We start from the raw sequence: 18,878 nt of genomic DNA, 5'->3' as shown, positions 1-18,878 counted from the left end.
CCATTAAAATAGTACGCTTATTTACTTCAAGTTAATTGTTTTTTGGCATTGTGATTTGTCGTAAGCCTCGATTTACAGTGGGCTATAAAAAACTGAACCAATGCATTGGTGCAAAAATCAGTTGGATACCGATTGTAGCCCATTTCTTTCAGACATTTTCATGTGTCCCCTATATGGGCCTCCTAGAGCTCACTTTTTGACATTCTCTGGTCTAAATTGTTCTTCTTTGATCAAGATTCAGAGACAGTATCGTGGCTATAATAAGTGTGACTTTTTCCAACTCTGTAAAAAGTCATACAAGCAGGCCCTTGAGGACTTTGTTTGTGATAATTGGCTCATCTAAGGGACATTCCAAGTTTCTCGCGTCAACTAATTTCTATCACGTTGCGCGCTTGTAAACAAGTACACGCACACGTACACACACACACACACACACACACACACACACACACACACACACACACACACACACACACACACACACACACACACACACACACACACACACACACACACACACACACACACACACTTCCTAGCATGACCTAATACATAATTAGGCCTATTACAGTCTACAGTAACAATCCGGAAATGTAATTCATGAATTGTGTAGCCCAGTTACCAACTGGTGATCAGGATGGCCACATTTATTGACTGCCAATAAGAAAAGATGGCCTGTGGAAATGACATACTTTCACTAAGAAGCAAACGTCCACAAGGGGGCATTCAAATGTTTATGGTTTCAACTGGAGGATATTTAGTAAATCACCCCAAACAGTGATTTTTCCCAGACCGGTTTAGTGTTTGAACCCAGCATCAGTCAAAATGAAGTAGTTTCAGTAGCCTATAATAAGCCCATAGAAATGAATAAGAATAGGCTATCTATGGATGTGCCACTGTTCCTGCTTTTCTGCTGTAACATTGTTACACTAGTGCACCCATATGTTATACTAGGGAAATTGTGTTTCCATAGCTATATGTCTGACAGTGAGGACTTGTGAAGAGCAGAATTAACAACCTCTGCATTAGCCATTGTTATGCAAATGCAGCTGAAAAGTACCAGTGGCCTGACTTTGGCCCCATGAGAGCAGGGCCACCGGAGCCATGGCCCAGTAACGCCTCGATCACACCTACAGAGTGATTGCGTTTTGGTATACCAGAAGTACATTCATTTCCAAGGGAATGCTGCATTTGCCTTGCAACATTCCATTGCAGAGGCAGTTGCAGTGCGTTCTGTGTGGTGCATACATTGGATAAATCAAATCAAATTGTATTTGTCACATGCACTGAATACAACAGGTGTAGACCTTACCATTAAATGCTTACTTACAAGCCCGTAGTCTACAATGCAGTTGTAAGAAAAATAAACTAAAGTAAAAAAAAGTAACACAATAAAATAACAATAACGATGCTATATATACAGGGGGTACTGGTACTGAGTCAATGTGTGGGGGTACAGGTTAGTTGAGGTAATTGAGGTAATATGTACATGTAGGTAGTGGTAAAGTGACTATGCATAGATAATAAACAGCGAGTAGCAGCAGCATATAAAAGGGGGGGTCAATGCAAATATTCTGGGTAGCCATTTGATTAGCTATTTAGCAGTCTTATGGCTTGGGGGTAGAAGCTGTTAAGGAGCCTTTTGGACCTAGACCTGGCGCTCTGGTACTGCTTGTCATGCGGTAGAAGAGAGAACAGTCTATGACTAGGGTGGCTGGAGTCTTTGGCAATTTTTAGGGCCTTCCTCTGACACCGCCTGGTATAGAGATCCTGGATGGCAGGAAGCTTGGCCCTGGTGATGTACTAGGCCATACGCAAAACCCTCTGTAGCGCCTTGCAGTTGGATGCCGAGCAGTTGCCATACCAGGCGGTGATGCAACCAGTCAGGATGCTCTTGGTGGTGCAGCCGTATAACTTTTTGAGGATCTGAGAACCCATGCCAAATCTTTTCAGTCTCCTGAGGGGGAATAGACGTTGTCGTAACCTGTTCACAACTGTCTTGGTGTGTTTGGACCATGATAGTTTGTTGGTGATGTGGACACCAAGGAACTTGAAGCTCTCAACCTGCTCCACTACAGCCCTGTCGATCAGAATGGGGGCGTGCTCGGCCCTCCTTTTCCTGTAGTCCACGATCAGCTCCTTTGTCTTGATCATGTTATCCTGGCACCACACTGCCACGTCTCTGACCTCCTCCCTATAGGCTGTCTCATCGTTGTCAGTGATCAGGCCTACCACCGTTGTGTCATCGGCAAACTTAATGATGGTGTTGGAGTCGTGCTTGGCCACGCAGTCGTGGGTTAACAGGGCGTACAGGAGGGGACTAAGCACACATCCCTGATGGGCCCCCGTGTTGAGGATCAGCGTGGCAGATGTGTTGTTGCCTACCCTTACCACCTGGGGGTGGCCCGTCAGGAAGTCCAGGATCCAGTTGCAGAGGGAGGTGTTTAGTCCCAGGGTCCTTAGCTTAGTGATGAGCTTTGAGAGCACTATGGTGTTGAACACTGAGCTGTAGGCAGTGAACAGCATTCAAACGTAGGTGTTTCTTTTGTCCGGGTGGGAAAGGGCAGTGTGGATTGCAATAGAGATTGCGTCATCTGTGAATCTGTTGGCGCGGTATGCGAGCTGGAGTGGGTCTAGGATTTCTGGGATGATGGTGTTGATGTGAGCCATGACCAGCCGTTCAAAGTGCTATGGGTTGGTAGTCATTTAGGCAGGTTACCTTGGTGTTCTTGGGCACAGGGACTATGGTGGTCTGCTTGAAACATGTAGGTATTACAGACTCGGTTAGGGACAGGTTTAAAATGTCAGTGAAGACACTTGCCAGTTGGTCAGTGCATGCTCTGAGTATACATTCTGGTAATCAGTCTGGCCCTGCGGCCTTGTCAATGTTGACCTGTTTAAAGGTCTAACTCACATCAGCTACGGAGAGCGTTATCACACAGTCGTCCAGAAAAGCTGGTGCTCTCATTCATGCTTCAGTGTTGCTTGCCTCAAAGTGCGCATAGAAGTCATTTAGCTCGTCTGATAGGCTTGTGTCACTGGGCAGCTTGCGGCTGGGCAGCTTGCGGCTGGGCTTTCCTTTGTAGTCCGTAATAGTTTGCAAGCCCTGCCACATCCGACGAGCGTAAGAGCCGGTGTAGTAGGATTCAATCTTAGTCCTGTATTGGCGCTTTTGATGGTTCGTCGAAGGGCATAGTGGGATTTCTTGTAAGCTTCCGGGTTAGAGTCCTGCTCCTTGAAAGCGGCATCTCTACCCTTTAGCTCAGTGCGGATGTTGCCTGGCTTCTGGTTGGGGTATGTACGTACGGTTACTGTGGAGACGACGTCATCGATGCACTTATTGATGAAGCCGGTGACTGATGTGGTATACTCCTCAATGCCATCAGATGAATCCCGGAACATACAGTGAGGGAAAAAAGTATTTGATCCCCTGCTGATTTTGTACATTTGCCCACTGACAAAGACATGATCGGTCTATAATTTTAATGGTAGGTTTATTTGAACAGTGAGAGACAGAATAACAACAACAAAATCCAGAAAAATGCATGTCAAAAATGTTATAAATTGATTTGCATTTTAATGAGGGAAATAAGTATTTGACCCCTCAGCAAAACATGACTTAGTACTTGGTGGCAAAACCCTTGTTGGCAATCACAGAGGTCAGACGTTTCTTGTAGTTGGCCACCAGGTTTGCACACATCTCAGGAGGGATTTTGTCCCACTCCTCTTTGCAGATCTTCTCCAAGTCATTAAGGTTTCGAGCCTGACGTTTGGCAACTCGAACCTTCAGCTCCCTCCACAGATTTTCTATGGGATTAAGGTCTGGAGACTGGCTAGGCCACTCCAGGACCTTAATGTACTTCTTCTTGAGCTACTCCTTTGTTGCCTTGGCCGTGTGTTTTGGGTCATTGTCATGCTGGAATACTGATCCACGACCCATTTTCAATGCCCTGGCTAAGGGAAGGAGGTTCTCACCCAAGATTTGACGGTACATGGCCCCGTCCATCGTCCCTTTGATGCGGTGAAGTTGTCCTGTCCCCTTAGCAGAAAAACACCCCCAAAGCATAACGTTTCCACCTCCATGTTTGACGGAGGGGATGGTGTTCTTGGGGTCATAGGCAGCATTCCTCCAAACACGGCGAGTTGAGTTGATGCCAAAGAGCTCGATTCTGGTCTCATCTGACCACAACACCACAACACCCAGTTCTCCTCTGAATCATTCAGATGTTCATTGGCAAACTTCAGACGGGCCTGTATATGTGCTTTTTTGAGCAGTCCTTCACGGCCTAGTGTGTTACTAATTGTTTTCTTGGTGACTATGGTCCCAGCTGCCTTGAGATCATTAACAAGATCCTCCCGTGTAGTTCTGGGCTGATTCCTCACCGTTCTCATGATCATTGCAACTCCATGAGGTGAGATCTTGCATGGAGCCCCAGGCCGAGGGAGATTGACAGTTATTTTGTGTTTCTTCCATTTGCGAATAATCGCACCAACTGTTGTCACCTTCTCACCAAGCTGCTTGGCGATGGTCTTGTAGCCCATTCCAGCCTTGTGTAGGTCTACAATCTTGTCCCTGACATCCCTGGAGAGCTCTTTGGTCTTGGCCATGGTGGAGAGTTTGGAATCTGATTGATTGATTGCTTCTGTGGACAGGTGTCTTTTATACAGGTAACAAACTGAGATTAGGAGCACTCCCTTTAAGAGTGTGCTCCTAATCTCAGCTCATTACCTGTATAAAAGACACCTGGGAGCCAGAAATCTTTCTGATTGAGAGGGGGTCAAATACTTATTTCCCTCATTAAAATGCAAATCAATTTATAACATTTTTGACATGCGTTTTTCTAGATTTTTTTGTTGTTATTCTGTCTCTCACTGTTCAAATAAACCTACCATTAAAATTATAGACTGATCATTTCTTTGTCAGTGGGCAAACGTACAAAATCAGCAGGGGATCAAATACTTTTTTTCCTCACTGTATTCCAGTCTGTGTTAGCAAAACAGTCTGCTAGCTTAGCATATGCGTCATCTGACCACTTCCGTATTGAGCGAGTCACTGGTACATCCTGCTTTAGTTTTTGCTTGTAAGCAGGAATCAGGAGGATAGACTTATGGTCATATTTGCCAAATGGAGTGCATCAAATTGTATGCGTAGAAGGCTTGACAGAAATGGTAACAGAAATGGTAGCGAAACTCCTCGATCACACCTACAGTGTCATTGCGCAAAATGGTAAGTAGCATCATCTGGATATGTGTGCAACAAACGTTCAACATTCACCTTCTGCTACCATTTCTGTCAAGCCTTCTACGCATACAATTTGATGCATACATTTGATAGCAGCGTTCCATTGGAAATTAATGTACTTTTGGTGTACCAAAAGGCAATGATGCTGTCGGTGTGATCGAGGCGTAAGACTCGGGTGCCGGCCTGTGTAGATGGAAACAGAAAAGTCTGAGCCTTTTGGGTAAAACACCGGAATTGAACCAACAGTATGGAAATGCACCATGGTGAGACTTCTATACAGCAGTTTAGGAGAGCTCTCCAGGTTTCAAACAGACTGCACAATTTAGGCTATATGAAGACAAAAACATTGTTTTATACACTACATGGCCAAAAGTGTGTGGACACCCCTTCAAATTAGTGGATTCGGCTATTTCAATCACACCCGTTGCTGACAGGTGTATAAAATCGAGCACACAGCCATGCAACCTCCATAGACAAATATTAGCAGTAGAATGGCCCGTACTGTAGAGCTCAGTGACTTTCGACGTGGCACCATTGTAGGATGCCACCTTTCCAACAAATCAGTTCGTCAAATTTCTGCCCTGCTAGAGCTGCCCCGGTGAACTGTAAGTGCTGTTATTGTGAAGTGGAAACGTTTAGGAACAACAACGGCTCAGCCACAAAGTGGTAGGCCACACAATATTAACGCTACAGCATACAATGACATTCTACACAATTCTGTGCTTCCAACTTTGTGGCAACAGTTTGGGAAGGCCCTTTCCTGTTTCAGCATGACAATGCCCCCGTGCACAAAGCGAGGTCCATACAGAAATGATTTGTCGAGATCGGTGTGGAAGAACTTGATTGGCCTGCACAAAGCCCTGATCTCAACCCCATCAAACACCTTTGGGATGAATTGGAACGTCGACTGCGAGCCAGGCCTAATCGCCCAACATCAGTGTCCGACCTCACTATTGCGCTTGTGGCTGAATGGAAGCAAGTCCCCACAGCAATGTTCCAACATCTAGTGGGAAGCCTTCCCAGAAGAGTGGTGGCTGTTATAGCAGCAAAGGGGGGACCAACTCCATATTAATGCCCATGATTTTGCAATTAGATGTTCGATGAGCAGGTGTCCACATACTTTTGGCTTTTACGTAATATTACTGTCTCTAGACCAGGGATGGGCAACTTTGATGGAGGTGGGGGCCACAAAAAATCTGAACTCATCATGAGGTGCCGCAGTTGTTTGCGGATCTGCCTACCCACATGTGCATATTGCAATTGTATAACTAATTTCATGCAATTCTACTCATTTTTCCATGGGGCAGAGAGGAACATTTTCTGTTTTAAAGCTAATTTCCTGCAATTCTATATATTTTTTGTTTGCAGTTTTTAATATTATATCTGAATTAGACTGACTAACAAAATCAGACGGTAATTCGACCATGATTACTAAGTGTAGATACCTGGCCGCTAGACTAACTTACCAATGTAAAGAGAAAAACTGCTGAATTTCGAAATTGCTCCTTGTGTATTCTACATTTCTAATTTGCAAAAGTAAATTGAGACCCGACTGAGCCCTCAGATAAAATTAAAATAAAAAATAATAAAAGAGATATATTTATTTATTCATTATTATTATCGTTTTTATTTTTTCAAAAGGATGGCCGCGGTCTGCATGCGGCCCACAGGCTGCCAGTTGCCCATCCCTGCTCTAGACTAGAGCATACCCAATGGTCAATGCATGGTATAGGGCTGTCCCTTCTAGCGCTGTCCAGCGTGCTGAAACGTGCCCTCCCCACTGCGCAAAAACTGGTTGAATCAAAGAAATCAATGTGATGACGTTGAATCAACGTGGAAAACTGATTGGATTTGCAAAACGTCATCAACATAAGGGAAGTTTGTCTTTTTTTCACCCAACTTTTAACATAACTCCAATGTCATGGGGACATTTTTTATTGATTTCATGTTGAATTCCAGTTAGTTGACAACTCAACCAAATGTAAATCAAAACTAGACGTTGAAATGAAGTATCTTATTGTTTCACAGTGCGCATAAGGTGCAGCCCATGCAAACACAAATGTCCTTATCTTAGTATTCTAACAACATGAAAATATATCGTGCATACATCCGTCTTTTCCTTAAAAGGTTGGTCCAGATGACAGAGTACACAGAGTGAATCAACCTGTAGAGATCTGAATAACTGATATTAATTTACAAGGAAACTTGGGCTTATAGTTACAACCCCCCAATCTATCCTAAAAATATACTCTAATGGACCTCAACACATCAACAAATAACTTGTTCATATCAGCCAACATTGATGTTTCACAAATAGCCCAGACTTCTGCAAAAAATATATAATGTAGGCTATTTATCCGACTCCTATAGGTCTAACTTCACGTCGCTCAGTTGTGTTGACGTCTGTTGATGAGTGTTGCTGGGCGGGCGACCTGCATTTGCACGACCAGCGGAGGTGACACAGTGACTTAATTGTTTGCTCAAACTTGGGGGGCAAAAGTCATTCTTGTTCTGGATATTTGCCATCATCCCTTTTTCTTATTCTTACTTTCTCTGAGTTATGTTGCCGACAGCGCCCTGAAATAATTTTTTTTTTGCCATATGCATTGTTCGTCATTTGAAAAATATATTTTGTTATCTTTAAGTTTTGTAAACGTTGGCCTACAATTGAAAAGCGAAATCATATCTTAACCACTCATAAATCATTTGTCCACAAATTACGGGTCGTGACGCCCATAAGATAAACGTTTGCAGGTGCCTTTTAGACTTATGAGACCAACCATTCTGCTTGCAAAATGCCTCTTGTGTTAGTTATAGCCTAGCACACAGGCTATACAGTGGGGGAAAAAAAGTATTTAGTCAGCCACCAATTGTGCAAGTTCTCCCACTTAAAAAGATGAGAGAGGCCTGTAATTTTCATCATAGGTACACGTCAACTATGACAGACAAATTGAGAAAAGAAAATCCAGAAAATCACATTGTAGGATTTTTTATGAATTTATTTGCAAATTATGGTGGAAAATAAGTATTTGGTCACCTACAAACAAGCAAGATTTCTGGCTCTCACAGACCTGTAACTTCTTCTTTAAGAGGCTGCTCTGTCCTCCACTCGTTACCTGTATTAATGGCACCTGTTTGAACTTGTTATCAGTATAAAAGACACCTGTCCACAACCTCAAACAGTCACACTCCAAACTCCACTATGGCCAAGACCAAAGAGCTGTCAAAGGACACCAGAAACAAAATTGTAGACCTGCACCAGGCTGGGAAGACTGAATCTGCAATAGGTAAGCAGCTTGGTTTGAAGAAATCAACTGTGGGAGCAATTATTAGGAAATGGAAGACATACAAGACCACTGATAATCTCCCTCGATCTGGGGCTCCACGCAAGATCTCACCCCGTGGGGTCAAAATGATCACAAGAACGGTGAGCAAAAATCCCAGAACCACACAGGGGGACCTAGTGACCTGCAGAGAGCTGGGACCAAAGTAACAAAGCCTACCATCAGTAACACACTACGCCGCCAGGGACTCAAATCCTGGTGTGCCAGACGTGTCCCCCTGCTTAAGCCAGTACATGTCCAGGCCCGTCTGAAGTTTGCTAGAGTGCATTTGGATGATCCAGAAGAGGATTGGGAGAATGTCATATGGTCAGATGAAACCAAAATATAACTTTTTGGTAAAAACTCAACTCGTCGTGTTTGGAGGACAAAGAATGCTGAGTTGCATCCAAAGAACACAATACCTACTGTGAAGCATGGGGGTGGAAACATCATGCTTCGGGGCTGTTTTTCTGCAAAGGGACCAGGACGACTGATCCGTGTAAAGGAAAGAATGAATGGGGCCATGTATCGTGAGATTTTGAGTGAAAACCTCCTTCCATCAGCAAGGGCATTGAAGATGAAACGTGGCTGGGTCTTTCAGCATGACAATGATCCCAAACACACCGCCCGGGCAACGAAGGAGTGGCTTCGTAAGAAGCATTTCAAGGTCCTGGAGTGGCCTAGCCATTCTCCAGATCTCAACCCCATAGAAAATCTTTGGAGGGAGTTGAAAGTCCGTGTTGCCCAGCGACAGCCCCAAAACATCACTGCTCTAGAGGAGATCTGCATGGAGGAATGGGCCAAAATACCAGCAACAGTGTGTGAAAACCTTGTGAAGACTTACAGAAAACGTTTGACCTGTGTCATTGCCAACAAAGGGTATATAACAAAGTATTGAGAAACTTTTGTTATTGACCAAATACTTATTTTCCACCATAATTTGCAAATAAATTCATAAAAAATCCTACAATGTGATTTTCTGGAAAAAAAATTCTCATTTTGTCTGTCATAGTTGACGTGTACCTATGATTAAAATTACAGGCCTCTCTCATCTTTTTAAGTGGGAGAACTTGCACAATTGGTGGCTGACTAAAAACTTTTTTTCCCCACTGTATGTGGAACAAGGAGGCAAATTATAAGCATTGTTAATTAATCTGCATATTAAGTAGGCTAAAGGTAAGACATTTCTTAATAATAGTATTGGCATGCGTTTAGAACGCAGGAAACAGATGAATAATTTCCAGTGGGCTGTTAACAATGGAAACTATTGTGTATCTAAAATAAATTAGACAATACATTCTGAAGTAAATTGATGCTCTTATTAATTTTAATTAAAATGCTAGATATTTTTAGTCATTTAAAATGGAGCAATTTTTTTACAACATTTTAGATATGCACAAGACAAAGAATTGAATAGCTCGCAAATGTTGCTACATTCTATATATGCACATGACAAAGAATTTAATAGCTGGCAAATTCTAATTGTAAACTGTCCCTCCAGCCACAGCATAGGCCTAACGTAGGCTATAAAGTTTAAGCACATATAGGCATATTATTTTATAGGCAAGTGCAACAAATAATCTGGATTTCAAACATAGGGTCATATGCTGCTATCCAAAGGTTTTATCAATCCTTATTGGAAGACTCCGGTTCATGGTGGTCAGAGGGACTTCGTTTTTTCGTTTCTTCTTTTTTCCACTTCATCCGCCGGTTCTGGAACCAGATTTTGATGTGTCTCTCGGTCAGTTTAAGTGTGGTGGCCAGTTCGTATCTGCGAGGCCTGGATATATACTTGTTAAAGAGGAACTCCTTCTCCAGCTCCAATAACTGAGCCCGGCTATACGCTGTGCGGCTCCGCTTGGGTTCGTCCCCGTTCTGGGTATAACCACCTTAAATTAAAAGATACATACAAATAAAAGGTGTGTGGTTAGTTGTTCAGTTCATTTATCTCGACTTTGTTTGCATGTTCACTCTTATGCTATAACCTTATTTATTTCACGTTAGGCCATGTTTTGAGGCCTTCTGAAACCTTTGCTCCCATCTCATTATTTTACCTGTCAGACAAAATCGCTTCACAACATAACTGTAGGCCTAGGCCTAAATTAAAATGAGAATCTATAGTTTTGATTGATATCCAGCTAAAAAATATGTATATTATAAAGTAGCACCTATAAAGTAGCCTGCTCACCTGGGAGTGATTGGTATGAGTGAACTCTGGAGCTCCTCATCCAGGGGAATGTCACTTGTGCCGGGGACTCTCCCTCCACCACTTGGCTGTCTCCTGGGTGGTAGTCGTTCGGTACACGACCCTGAACTGTCAGGTATTCCTGGTCCTGGGTATGTGTCTGAACAGGACTCGAGTACTGGCAGGGAGATAGATCGTAGGGCAGTAAAGTCCCCTTGCTCCGGTGTTCGACAGAGGCACAAGGGGGCATGGGGATCCGTACCCGCTCGCTGTCACGGCTGTAGCGGCAGGAGGGCGGGTTATAGTCATACTCTTCCGGTGACTGCAGTTGGAAGCGCCCACCATCATAGTAAATATCCGAGGTATTCATTATTGAGCAGATTTTCCCAGCGATAGTGTTTATAGGACGTCCATGTACGTCCCTGCAATATATCCTTCAAGTGAGGCCACAACCTGGAGTGCACCTATGAGTGCATACCTGGCCCTAGTCACGTGACTGACAACTCATAACTGGCTATGGACCAGATTGACCAAAGTTTGCACTGGTGCAAAGTTGAACCTGTTATTTCCAGAGCGGAATGAATCACAAACAAAAGTGAAAACATGAAACTTACTTTATCGTCATCTTTAACCTGAAACATGAAACCTTTCGATCTTTAAACCTATTTGTTAGGTAACAGGTGCACACTTTGGAGCACTACAAACGCCTATGGTTGCCTAAACCTGCAATGTTCCATATTTACTTAATTAAATCATATTTATATTCACATAAATATTATTTCGAGAAGGACAGATTCTTGGAGGCCCACATCGTTTCTATTGTGTCAGGTGGAGTTATACAGAGGCATATTCAATTGCATGAATTCAATATGACTTGTTGCATGACATGCACTTCAGCCACCTTTCATAAACAAATGAAGGTGTATAATTGATTTCCTTTGTAAATATGTAAACCTGTCATTCTGGTTTAGCTGATAAAATAACACCGGCTGCTTTTATGGAACAACTTGAAACATATATGTAAGTAGGGCAGTGATTAGTATAGCTGTTACACACACAAACACACACACACACACACACACACACAGACACTCACACACAGACACACACACACACGTGCCATTATGATAGTGATACAACTGAATTGAATAATTGGCCTATAACATCTCTATAATGCGGTGGTATAGTTATTCTTAAGTCACTTGAGCTAGGCCTATATTACTCTCCATCCAAAAAAAATGTTTAAGATATCATTATTATTTTGCATGGGTCTGCAATTTGGCCTTTGTGAAATGTATGTATATTTAAAGGATATATCATCATATTCAGTTCGTTGTCCTCTATTTTGGAGAGCTAGATTCATTAATTCAGCCACTAAATGCAGTTGATGATTTAAGAGGCACGCTCTAACCCAACAAAAGAATGGATTTTAAAGTGGTTGACATTTTAGAAAAGGCCTATTCTGAAGAGCATGACAAAAGCTCATGGCACATATTGTGTGGTGACCGGGCTCCCACTAGATTAAGTCACCAAAGACGGCATTGATGGGACACGTGTCCAGAATTCACAGTTTCATCATCATTTGAAACAACCAACTCATCGGACACTCCTGGACCCCTGCCTTTACCAGGGCGGGATGATTCATGGCCACTCGAAGCACTTGGACTCAGAAGAGAGGGTTGTCACATTTATCGAGGGCCAAAATTGTACTTGCAGATTCATGACCAAAGCAGAGGTCCCCGCAGGCAAAGACAAAACTTTTTCTCTCCTTTTCTCATTGACACTTGAGTTTGCTCTTATATCTCCACACGAGACAGCAGCTGCACACTGGTGAAAAGCAGTCGTATTAATTGTCTTTTGTAATGCGTAATTGGCACATTTTCAATAGTAATTATATCGTCTTTGGCGTGCTGGTTTTGGTGGCTATTGTATTTGAACAGGCCTCATACCTCATCCAAAGTAACAATGTCTCAATTTTACATTCCACAATATTTTGAGGTGAGTGACGGGTTAGGCTTTACACTTATAATTGCATTACCTTTCAATTAAGACATTTTATTAAATCGATCATGCAAATGTATGAAAGTCATGCCACACAAATTGGCGCAACAGCTTCATGCTATTGCTTTTCTTTTGATTGTATCCAAAAACGCGACTGTCCTACACGCCTACTATGATAGTGTTTTTGAGAGTTTACTTTGTCTCCCCAGCTAGTCTTGCCATGGCCTGAAGGTATAATACACATGAGCTTCAGGCTATTATAGCGGACTGACAGTTCGAGGTCAGGGCCGTCGGTCTGAAAAGGGGGAGACTTTCCCAAAACTGCAGTTAGCTCCATTGTCAATCGGTTTTAATGGGCCGGTGGTCTTTCACTCTCACACCTGCGAGGGGTAATCTCTAATTCGATTAATAGGAACTTCAATATATATTCATTAGGTGGCTTTCCCTCAATAATATATGATCATCAGCGGGATGTGAAAAGAGACCATTTATTCCCGGTCTGAATGGGCCTGCGTGGGACCAAAACTTCACCTGCTTCCCCTCTCAATTAGGAATGTATCCCAAACTCCGACTGAAACGAGTTAAATTAACCGTTAGCTAATTTCCTATCGCCCTTCTTACGTAGTGCTTCTATTTCAGCATGCCCCCTCAATTTACCATAAGTTGAAAGGTTCAACTAGTGCTTAATGAAACAGTGACTAAATCGTTCTCTCGCGCTCAGAGGAACCCTGTAGCTGTCTCTTCAAAGGCCGCAGAGTCTGCAGCCGTCGGGGGTCCACTGCTAAATGCGAGTCCCAAGACAGGACAATCTAACCTGTCAAAGCCTTTGCCCAGTTCTATATATCCTTGTTCTGTGGTTTCGAAGGAATTGCAGCATAATCAGCCAACGTGGGACTGAAACTGCAATTAAACTCATTTTGGACAAGCAAAATCTCTTCAAAAGCGAACATAACATGGGTGATAGAGGCTATTACCCCGGTTTAGCCCTGGGCTTCATCGGGTAGGGCTTTGTTGGCAGGATACATTATGGACCTAGTACTTCATATAGCCTCTACTGTTTTAATAACGTCCAGGTATCAATAATAACGTTATAATAATGATGGTGTTAAAAATAATAATAATAATGATAATAACAATACTACTACTACTACTAATAATAATAATAATAATAATAATAATAATAATATCATCAGCATTATAATAACTAATGTAGGCTACTTAAAACAAATGGAAATACAAAAAACAAATGTTTTAGGCTTTTATTTAATTTCAAATTGCCATTTATTTTATTTTATTAGGCATACCAGTATTAGAGTCTGAGTTTAAATATGGTCAGTATAGGTTAGGCTACATGTTAGTTTTTCTCTAATGCTATAATGTGTTATAACTTTTCATAATTTGCAATTTTGGCTATTGTCAGGCTATACGAATATACTAACATGTGAATAATGTTTTTTAAATGCACCAGAGAATAAATTGGCAATAATTCAACTGAAACTCAGATCTAATGTAATAATCTAAAACTGACCACCTAAAGTTATGCTTTTATCCATTAGGGATACCATAAGAACCTTAGGCCACGGGTTTTATATTCGTACAATTTTTATTTTCTGCTTATGATTGAGGGGGGGGGGGGGGGGGGGGGGGGGTGTTGGTGTGTGTGTGAGAGAGAGAGAGAGAGAGTATAGACAACAAGAAGTTAACTCTTTAATTAAGTGCCAGTATAGTTCATTAACAGGTAACGAACTCCTTGCTGACATCTTTTATCAACCTGTTACCTAATCAGAGAGGGACGCAATATAACATGTAACATGGTTAACCCGAGCAGACGCACCTCCCTGCCAAAGCCAGCCCTAGGAACAGACAGAAAATGTGAAGATTTATAAACTATTCATCTATTTTTGATACTCTTAAAAAGAGTACAGTATCTGCGTCAGGCTGTAAATTAAGGTAAACGTGGATGTGAATCTAATACTGTTTATATTAGTGTATCTGATCACCTGCCTATGATGACATTAATGTGTCCCTTGAAATGGTCTCATGAGAAAATTAGCGTAATTATTATATTAACTTGACTATTTACTCAAAAATATAGACTCAACGTTGATTTCTTGACAATTATATCAATCAAACACAAAAGCTCAAACAATCAAACACAAAAGCTATAACAATAGCCTTTGAGGATCGAATCAAAGATCTACCTGCCAACCGGGCAGAAAACATAACAAATCAATTTTTGTCTGAGATACAACTCACCAATGTTTTATTAGAATAAATACAAATATACATATTATTTACATAATAGTCTACTATGCACATACAAATTCACGTGGAGAAATCAGATATGAAACAGAGTGGATCAACGGCCGTCATAGCCACATCGGATAAATATGATATTTATCTAATCACATGGAAGAGGAAGGATACCAAGCATTGTATGACAACTACTAAGGATGTACAACTTTGACGTTGGTTGAACCCTGAAGGATTTAACATCACATTTATGTTTCTAAATGTTTTTAACAAATAAAACATGTATTCACAATTTGTTCATATTGGACAGTTAACATAAAACGAAGGACAAATAGGCCTACACCATTTAACCAGGGGAAACCAAATATATTCCCAATACTTCTTCTCAGACTGAAGTAGCATCTCATGGCGGTGAGGTCGTCTCGTATTGCTGAATCCGTGTTGAACTAGGGTAGACTGTGCCAGTAGTGTAATGGAAGTATGTATAGTGTGGGATGGGATGCCCTCAGATTGGGGAGATCTCTTTCTCCTCTGACGCTGATGCAGGGGATAAAGATTCCTCGTCCTCAGACCTCGGGTAGTCCGTGTGACCACTTGCGCACTTGCAACCGCTGTGCGCGCTCCTCTGTGTGCCCTTGCCCTCCTTCTTGTGTTTCACCCTCCGGTTCTGGAACCAGATTTTCACCTGCTTCTCCGAGAGGTTCAGATACGTCGCGATTTCGATTCTTCTGAGCCGGGAAAGATACATGTTGGAGGAGAACTCTCTCTCGAGTTCCAATAGTTGCGTGCTGGTGAAAGCCGTACGCATCCTTTTGCCATTCTGGATGTGATTGCTCTCAGAGGCGCCTGATGGGGACAGGACAACGATTTAGCCAAACATCATAGTTCTATTCACATTTCTAACACTGCACTACATACTTTATGCAAGAAATGGCATTGGTTGTATTGTGTGTAATTGTGCGTAATTAGATAGACTAATACGAAATAACAAACACGATGTTTGTTATTTTGTATTAGTCTATCCAATTACGCATAATATATGTGGTGCAATTAAGATATGTTGCTCTAATTTCAAAGGTTGAATTGACAGGTTGTTATATTGCGTTGAATTGCAGATACCGGTGGTCAGAGAGCATAACATATTCTTACCTATGGAGAGACAGTGGTACCTCCTGGGGTCAGTGACGCTGTACGTAGGCGTGCAGACAGGTGCGTGTCCCAGCGCCGGAGACTGTTGGTGGTGTGATATCCTCTGACAATATTGGGGCTCCGCTCCCGGGAACTGACTCTTCAGCATCGAAATGCCGCTGCGGGGAGAGTGGAGGTGGGACGTGACGCAAACTGGGCAGACGCAGAAAGTCCCGGTCTTCCTGGACGGGCACACCGGCGCGTTGACCGTCATCATGGTGGGCGAGTGCATGCTGATGGGGATGAAGAAGTCTTGTCCGGGATGCTCGTTAAGAGGCGCGGGTCGCACCGTGTCCTTGATAATCAAAGAGTCGACATAAAAGGATCTAGACATGGCTGCAGAACGATAAGCGGTCAGTCAGTCAGTATTGGTCCTTGCACAAGATGTTGACCGTTTCTCATCTGAAGCCCTCGGGATCTCGGAAGGTGCTTATGTTTGATGGTTAAACAAAAGGGACCCTGGAGAGGGCTGGCTCTAGCGTCACCCACGTGCGCAGCCGGCTCCAAGGGCTTCAGTATACTGCAAGTGACCCAAACCACGTGATGTCTCAGAGAACTTCCAATCAAAATCTTCACATTCGCTCTTTTTACCCCCAATATAGTGAAAAGCCATGTTAATAACAAGTCACATAAAAAACATAATGTGAGTTAGCAAAGTTAGCTAAACAAAGTTTATCTATAGCATCATCAGCTGCCTGAGACAATAGTGCCCACATCTCATGCAATATATTGTTTCTCTGCGGAAATGTAATTTCATAAAGAAAATTATATTTAAAATATACAAATCCATATTTTAACTAAACAACAATCCGATTATAAATTAATTTAAACGGTTGCCTTGATTAAGGAATAGCAACTGTGAGACCCCTCCTTTTGCCCTCAGAACAAACAGCCTCAATTCGTCGGGCCATGGAGTCTACAAGGTATCGAAAGTGTTCCACAGGGATGCTGGCCCATGTTGACTCCAATGCTTCCCACAGTTGTGTCAAGTTGGCTGGATGTCCTTTGGGTGGTGGACCATTCTTGATACACATGGGAAACTGTTAAGTGTGAAAAACCCAGCAGCGTTGCAGTTCTTGACACAAACCAGTGCGCCTGGCACCTACTACCATACTCTGTTCAAAGGCACTTAAATCTTTTGTCTTGCCCTTTCACCCTCTGAATGGCGCACATACACAATCAATGTCTCAATTGTCTCATGGCTTAAAAAACCTTCTTTAACCTGTCTCCTCCCCTTCATTGACTCTGATTGAAGTGGATTTAACAAGTGACATCAATAAGGGATCATAGCTTTCACCTGGATTCACCTAATCAGTCTGTGTCATGGAAAGAGCAGGTGTCCTTAATGTTTTGTACACTCAGTGTATATTGTCAATACAGATGTAACATTGATGTGTCCAAAAAATTGTCTGTACACCTGTTCATGATCGATTCAAAGGTGAACTTTGACCGATAGGCTACATCTATTCATATAACAGTAGGCCTATAGCTAAAATTGATCACAAACATCTGCCATAGCCTATTGGAGTTGAAAAGCCCCATGCCCCATATCAACCTCTATTATCCTTTCAATTAATCTCCAGCCTCTGAATATACTGTAGCTCTCAGCAAACTCACATACAAAACACATGCATTATCTACAATGTGAGCAGTTGCCTTGGGTAGCCTATTGGTGAAATGTCCAAACCAATGATAATTATTGTACTGTTTATTACCAGACTTGATCGTCCATAACACGGTAGACCTAAACAATGAGCTCTCTATTAGCAGGGATTCAAACCAGCGTAATGCCTCCAGTTGGTTATTCGTTTTATTTCAAATCCCAATTAATTAGCAAATTATGCTTAGATATTGACTTTAAAATTAACATAATTGTATGGTCCAATCCTTGTATATGTTGACAATAAGAGTCAATCTACTTCTATGTGTGAGAGTTAATTTGTGGAAATGCGATTTAAAGTTTTAAATCTCGTGACTACCTGGACTAAATATAATTGCTGTATAGTCATACCCTGGATGCGTCGGTTTGGTAAAGATTTCAGGTCCAGCAATTCAATAATTATGAATGCCTTCTGTCTGGGTTGTGACTATTTGATAGCGATTATGATTCAATTAGAAAGTGTTTATTACGGTGGGTTTCTGCCGGGTAAACAGGCAGCTATTTCAGAAATGCGTTAATCCCTTATCTTGTGACAATAATTAGCGAGTTTGATCTCCAGGCGGGTCACCAGTGGGTTTACCTTCTACTTTCATCTGCGGACTAACGCCTCGAACCTCCAGACAGAGCTCAGGGAAGCGAGCGGCGCGCGCGGTTTCCGAGGTTTAATTGTGCAAACATTACAGGCGCATCCATTCCGTCTGTTGAGCCAAGGACAAGTATGGATACAAGAGTTCAGTTTAAGGATTGCAATATTGAGGTGAAACTGGATTATAAACCGCACCACGTTGGCTATACATTTTCCAATTGAACTAGGCCTACATATCCAAGATCATACAATTATATTTTTGTGGGGGTTATATCTGTTTGTTCTACTTGTAAATTAGCCTTATAAGGGAAGGAAACATGGTCAATTCGTTGTCTGTTTTTTTTCTACTTAAATTGCGGAGCAACCAGTGGGTGACCAGTGCTCATACGCGTTTAATTGGCATCTTTAAACGAATTAGAATATGACTTTAAACAGGTATA

At 42.2% G+C, this 18,878-nt stretch overlaps 2 protein-coding genes across 2 annotated transcripts; both read right to left on the bottom strand.

The window, feature by feature from the left end:
* Window positions 1–10,191: 10,191 nt before the first annotated feature.
* On the bottom strand, window positions 10,192–11,120 carry LOC311130739 (pancreas/duodenum homeobox protein 1-like; the record flags this gene model as incomplete). The annotated part of the gene is made up of 2 exons (XM_084163526.1): window positions 10,192–10,454; window positions 10,754–11,120. The coding sequence occupies 2 exons, from the start codon at window positions 11,118–11,120 to the stop codon at window positions 10,192–10,194; spliced, it is 630 nt and encodes a 209-aa protein (XP_084019652.1).
* Window positions 11,121–15,509: 4,389 nt separating this feature from the next.
* LOC311130700 (GS homeobox 2-like) lies at window positions 15,510–16,526 on the bottom strand (the record flags this gene model as incomplete). The annotated part of the gene is made up of 2 exons (XM_084163490.1): window positions 15,510–15,850; window positions 16,154–16,526. 2 exons carry the CDS (start codon window positions 16,524–16,526, stop codon window positions 15,510–15,512), a joined length of 714 nt encoding a protein of 237 aa, XP_084019616.1.
* Window positions 16,527–18,878: the final 2,352 nt, after the last annotated feature.

Source organism: Coregonus lavaretus, assembly GCF_964263955.1.
Source record: "Coregonus lavaretus genome assembly, chromosome: 6".
Lineage (NCBI taxonomy): Eukaryota > Metazoa > Chordata > Actinopteri > Salmoniformes > Salmonidae > Coregonus > Coregonus lavaretus.
Note: the sequence above shows the minus strand (reverse complement) of the source record. Positions and strands in the feature narration are given on the sequence as shown.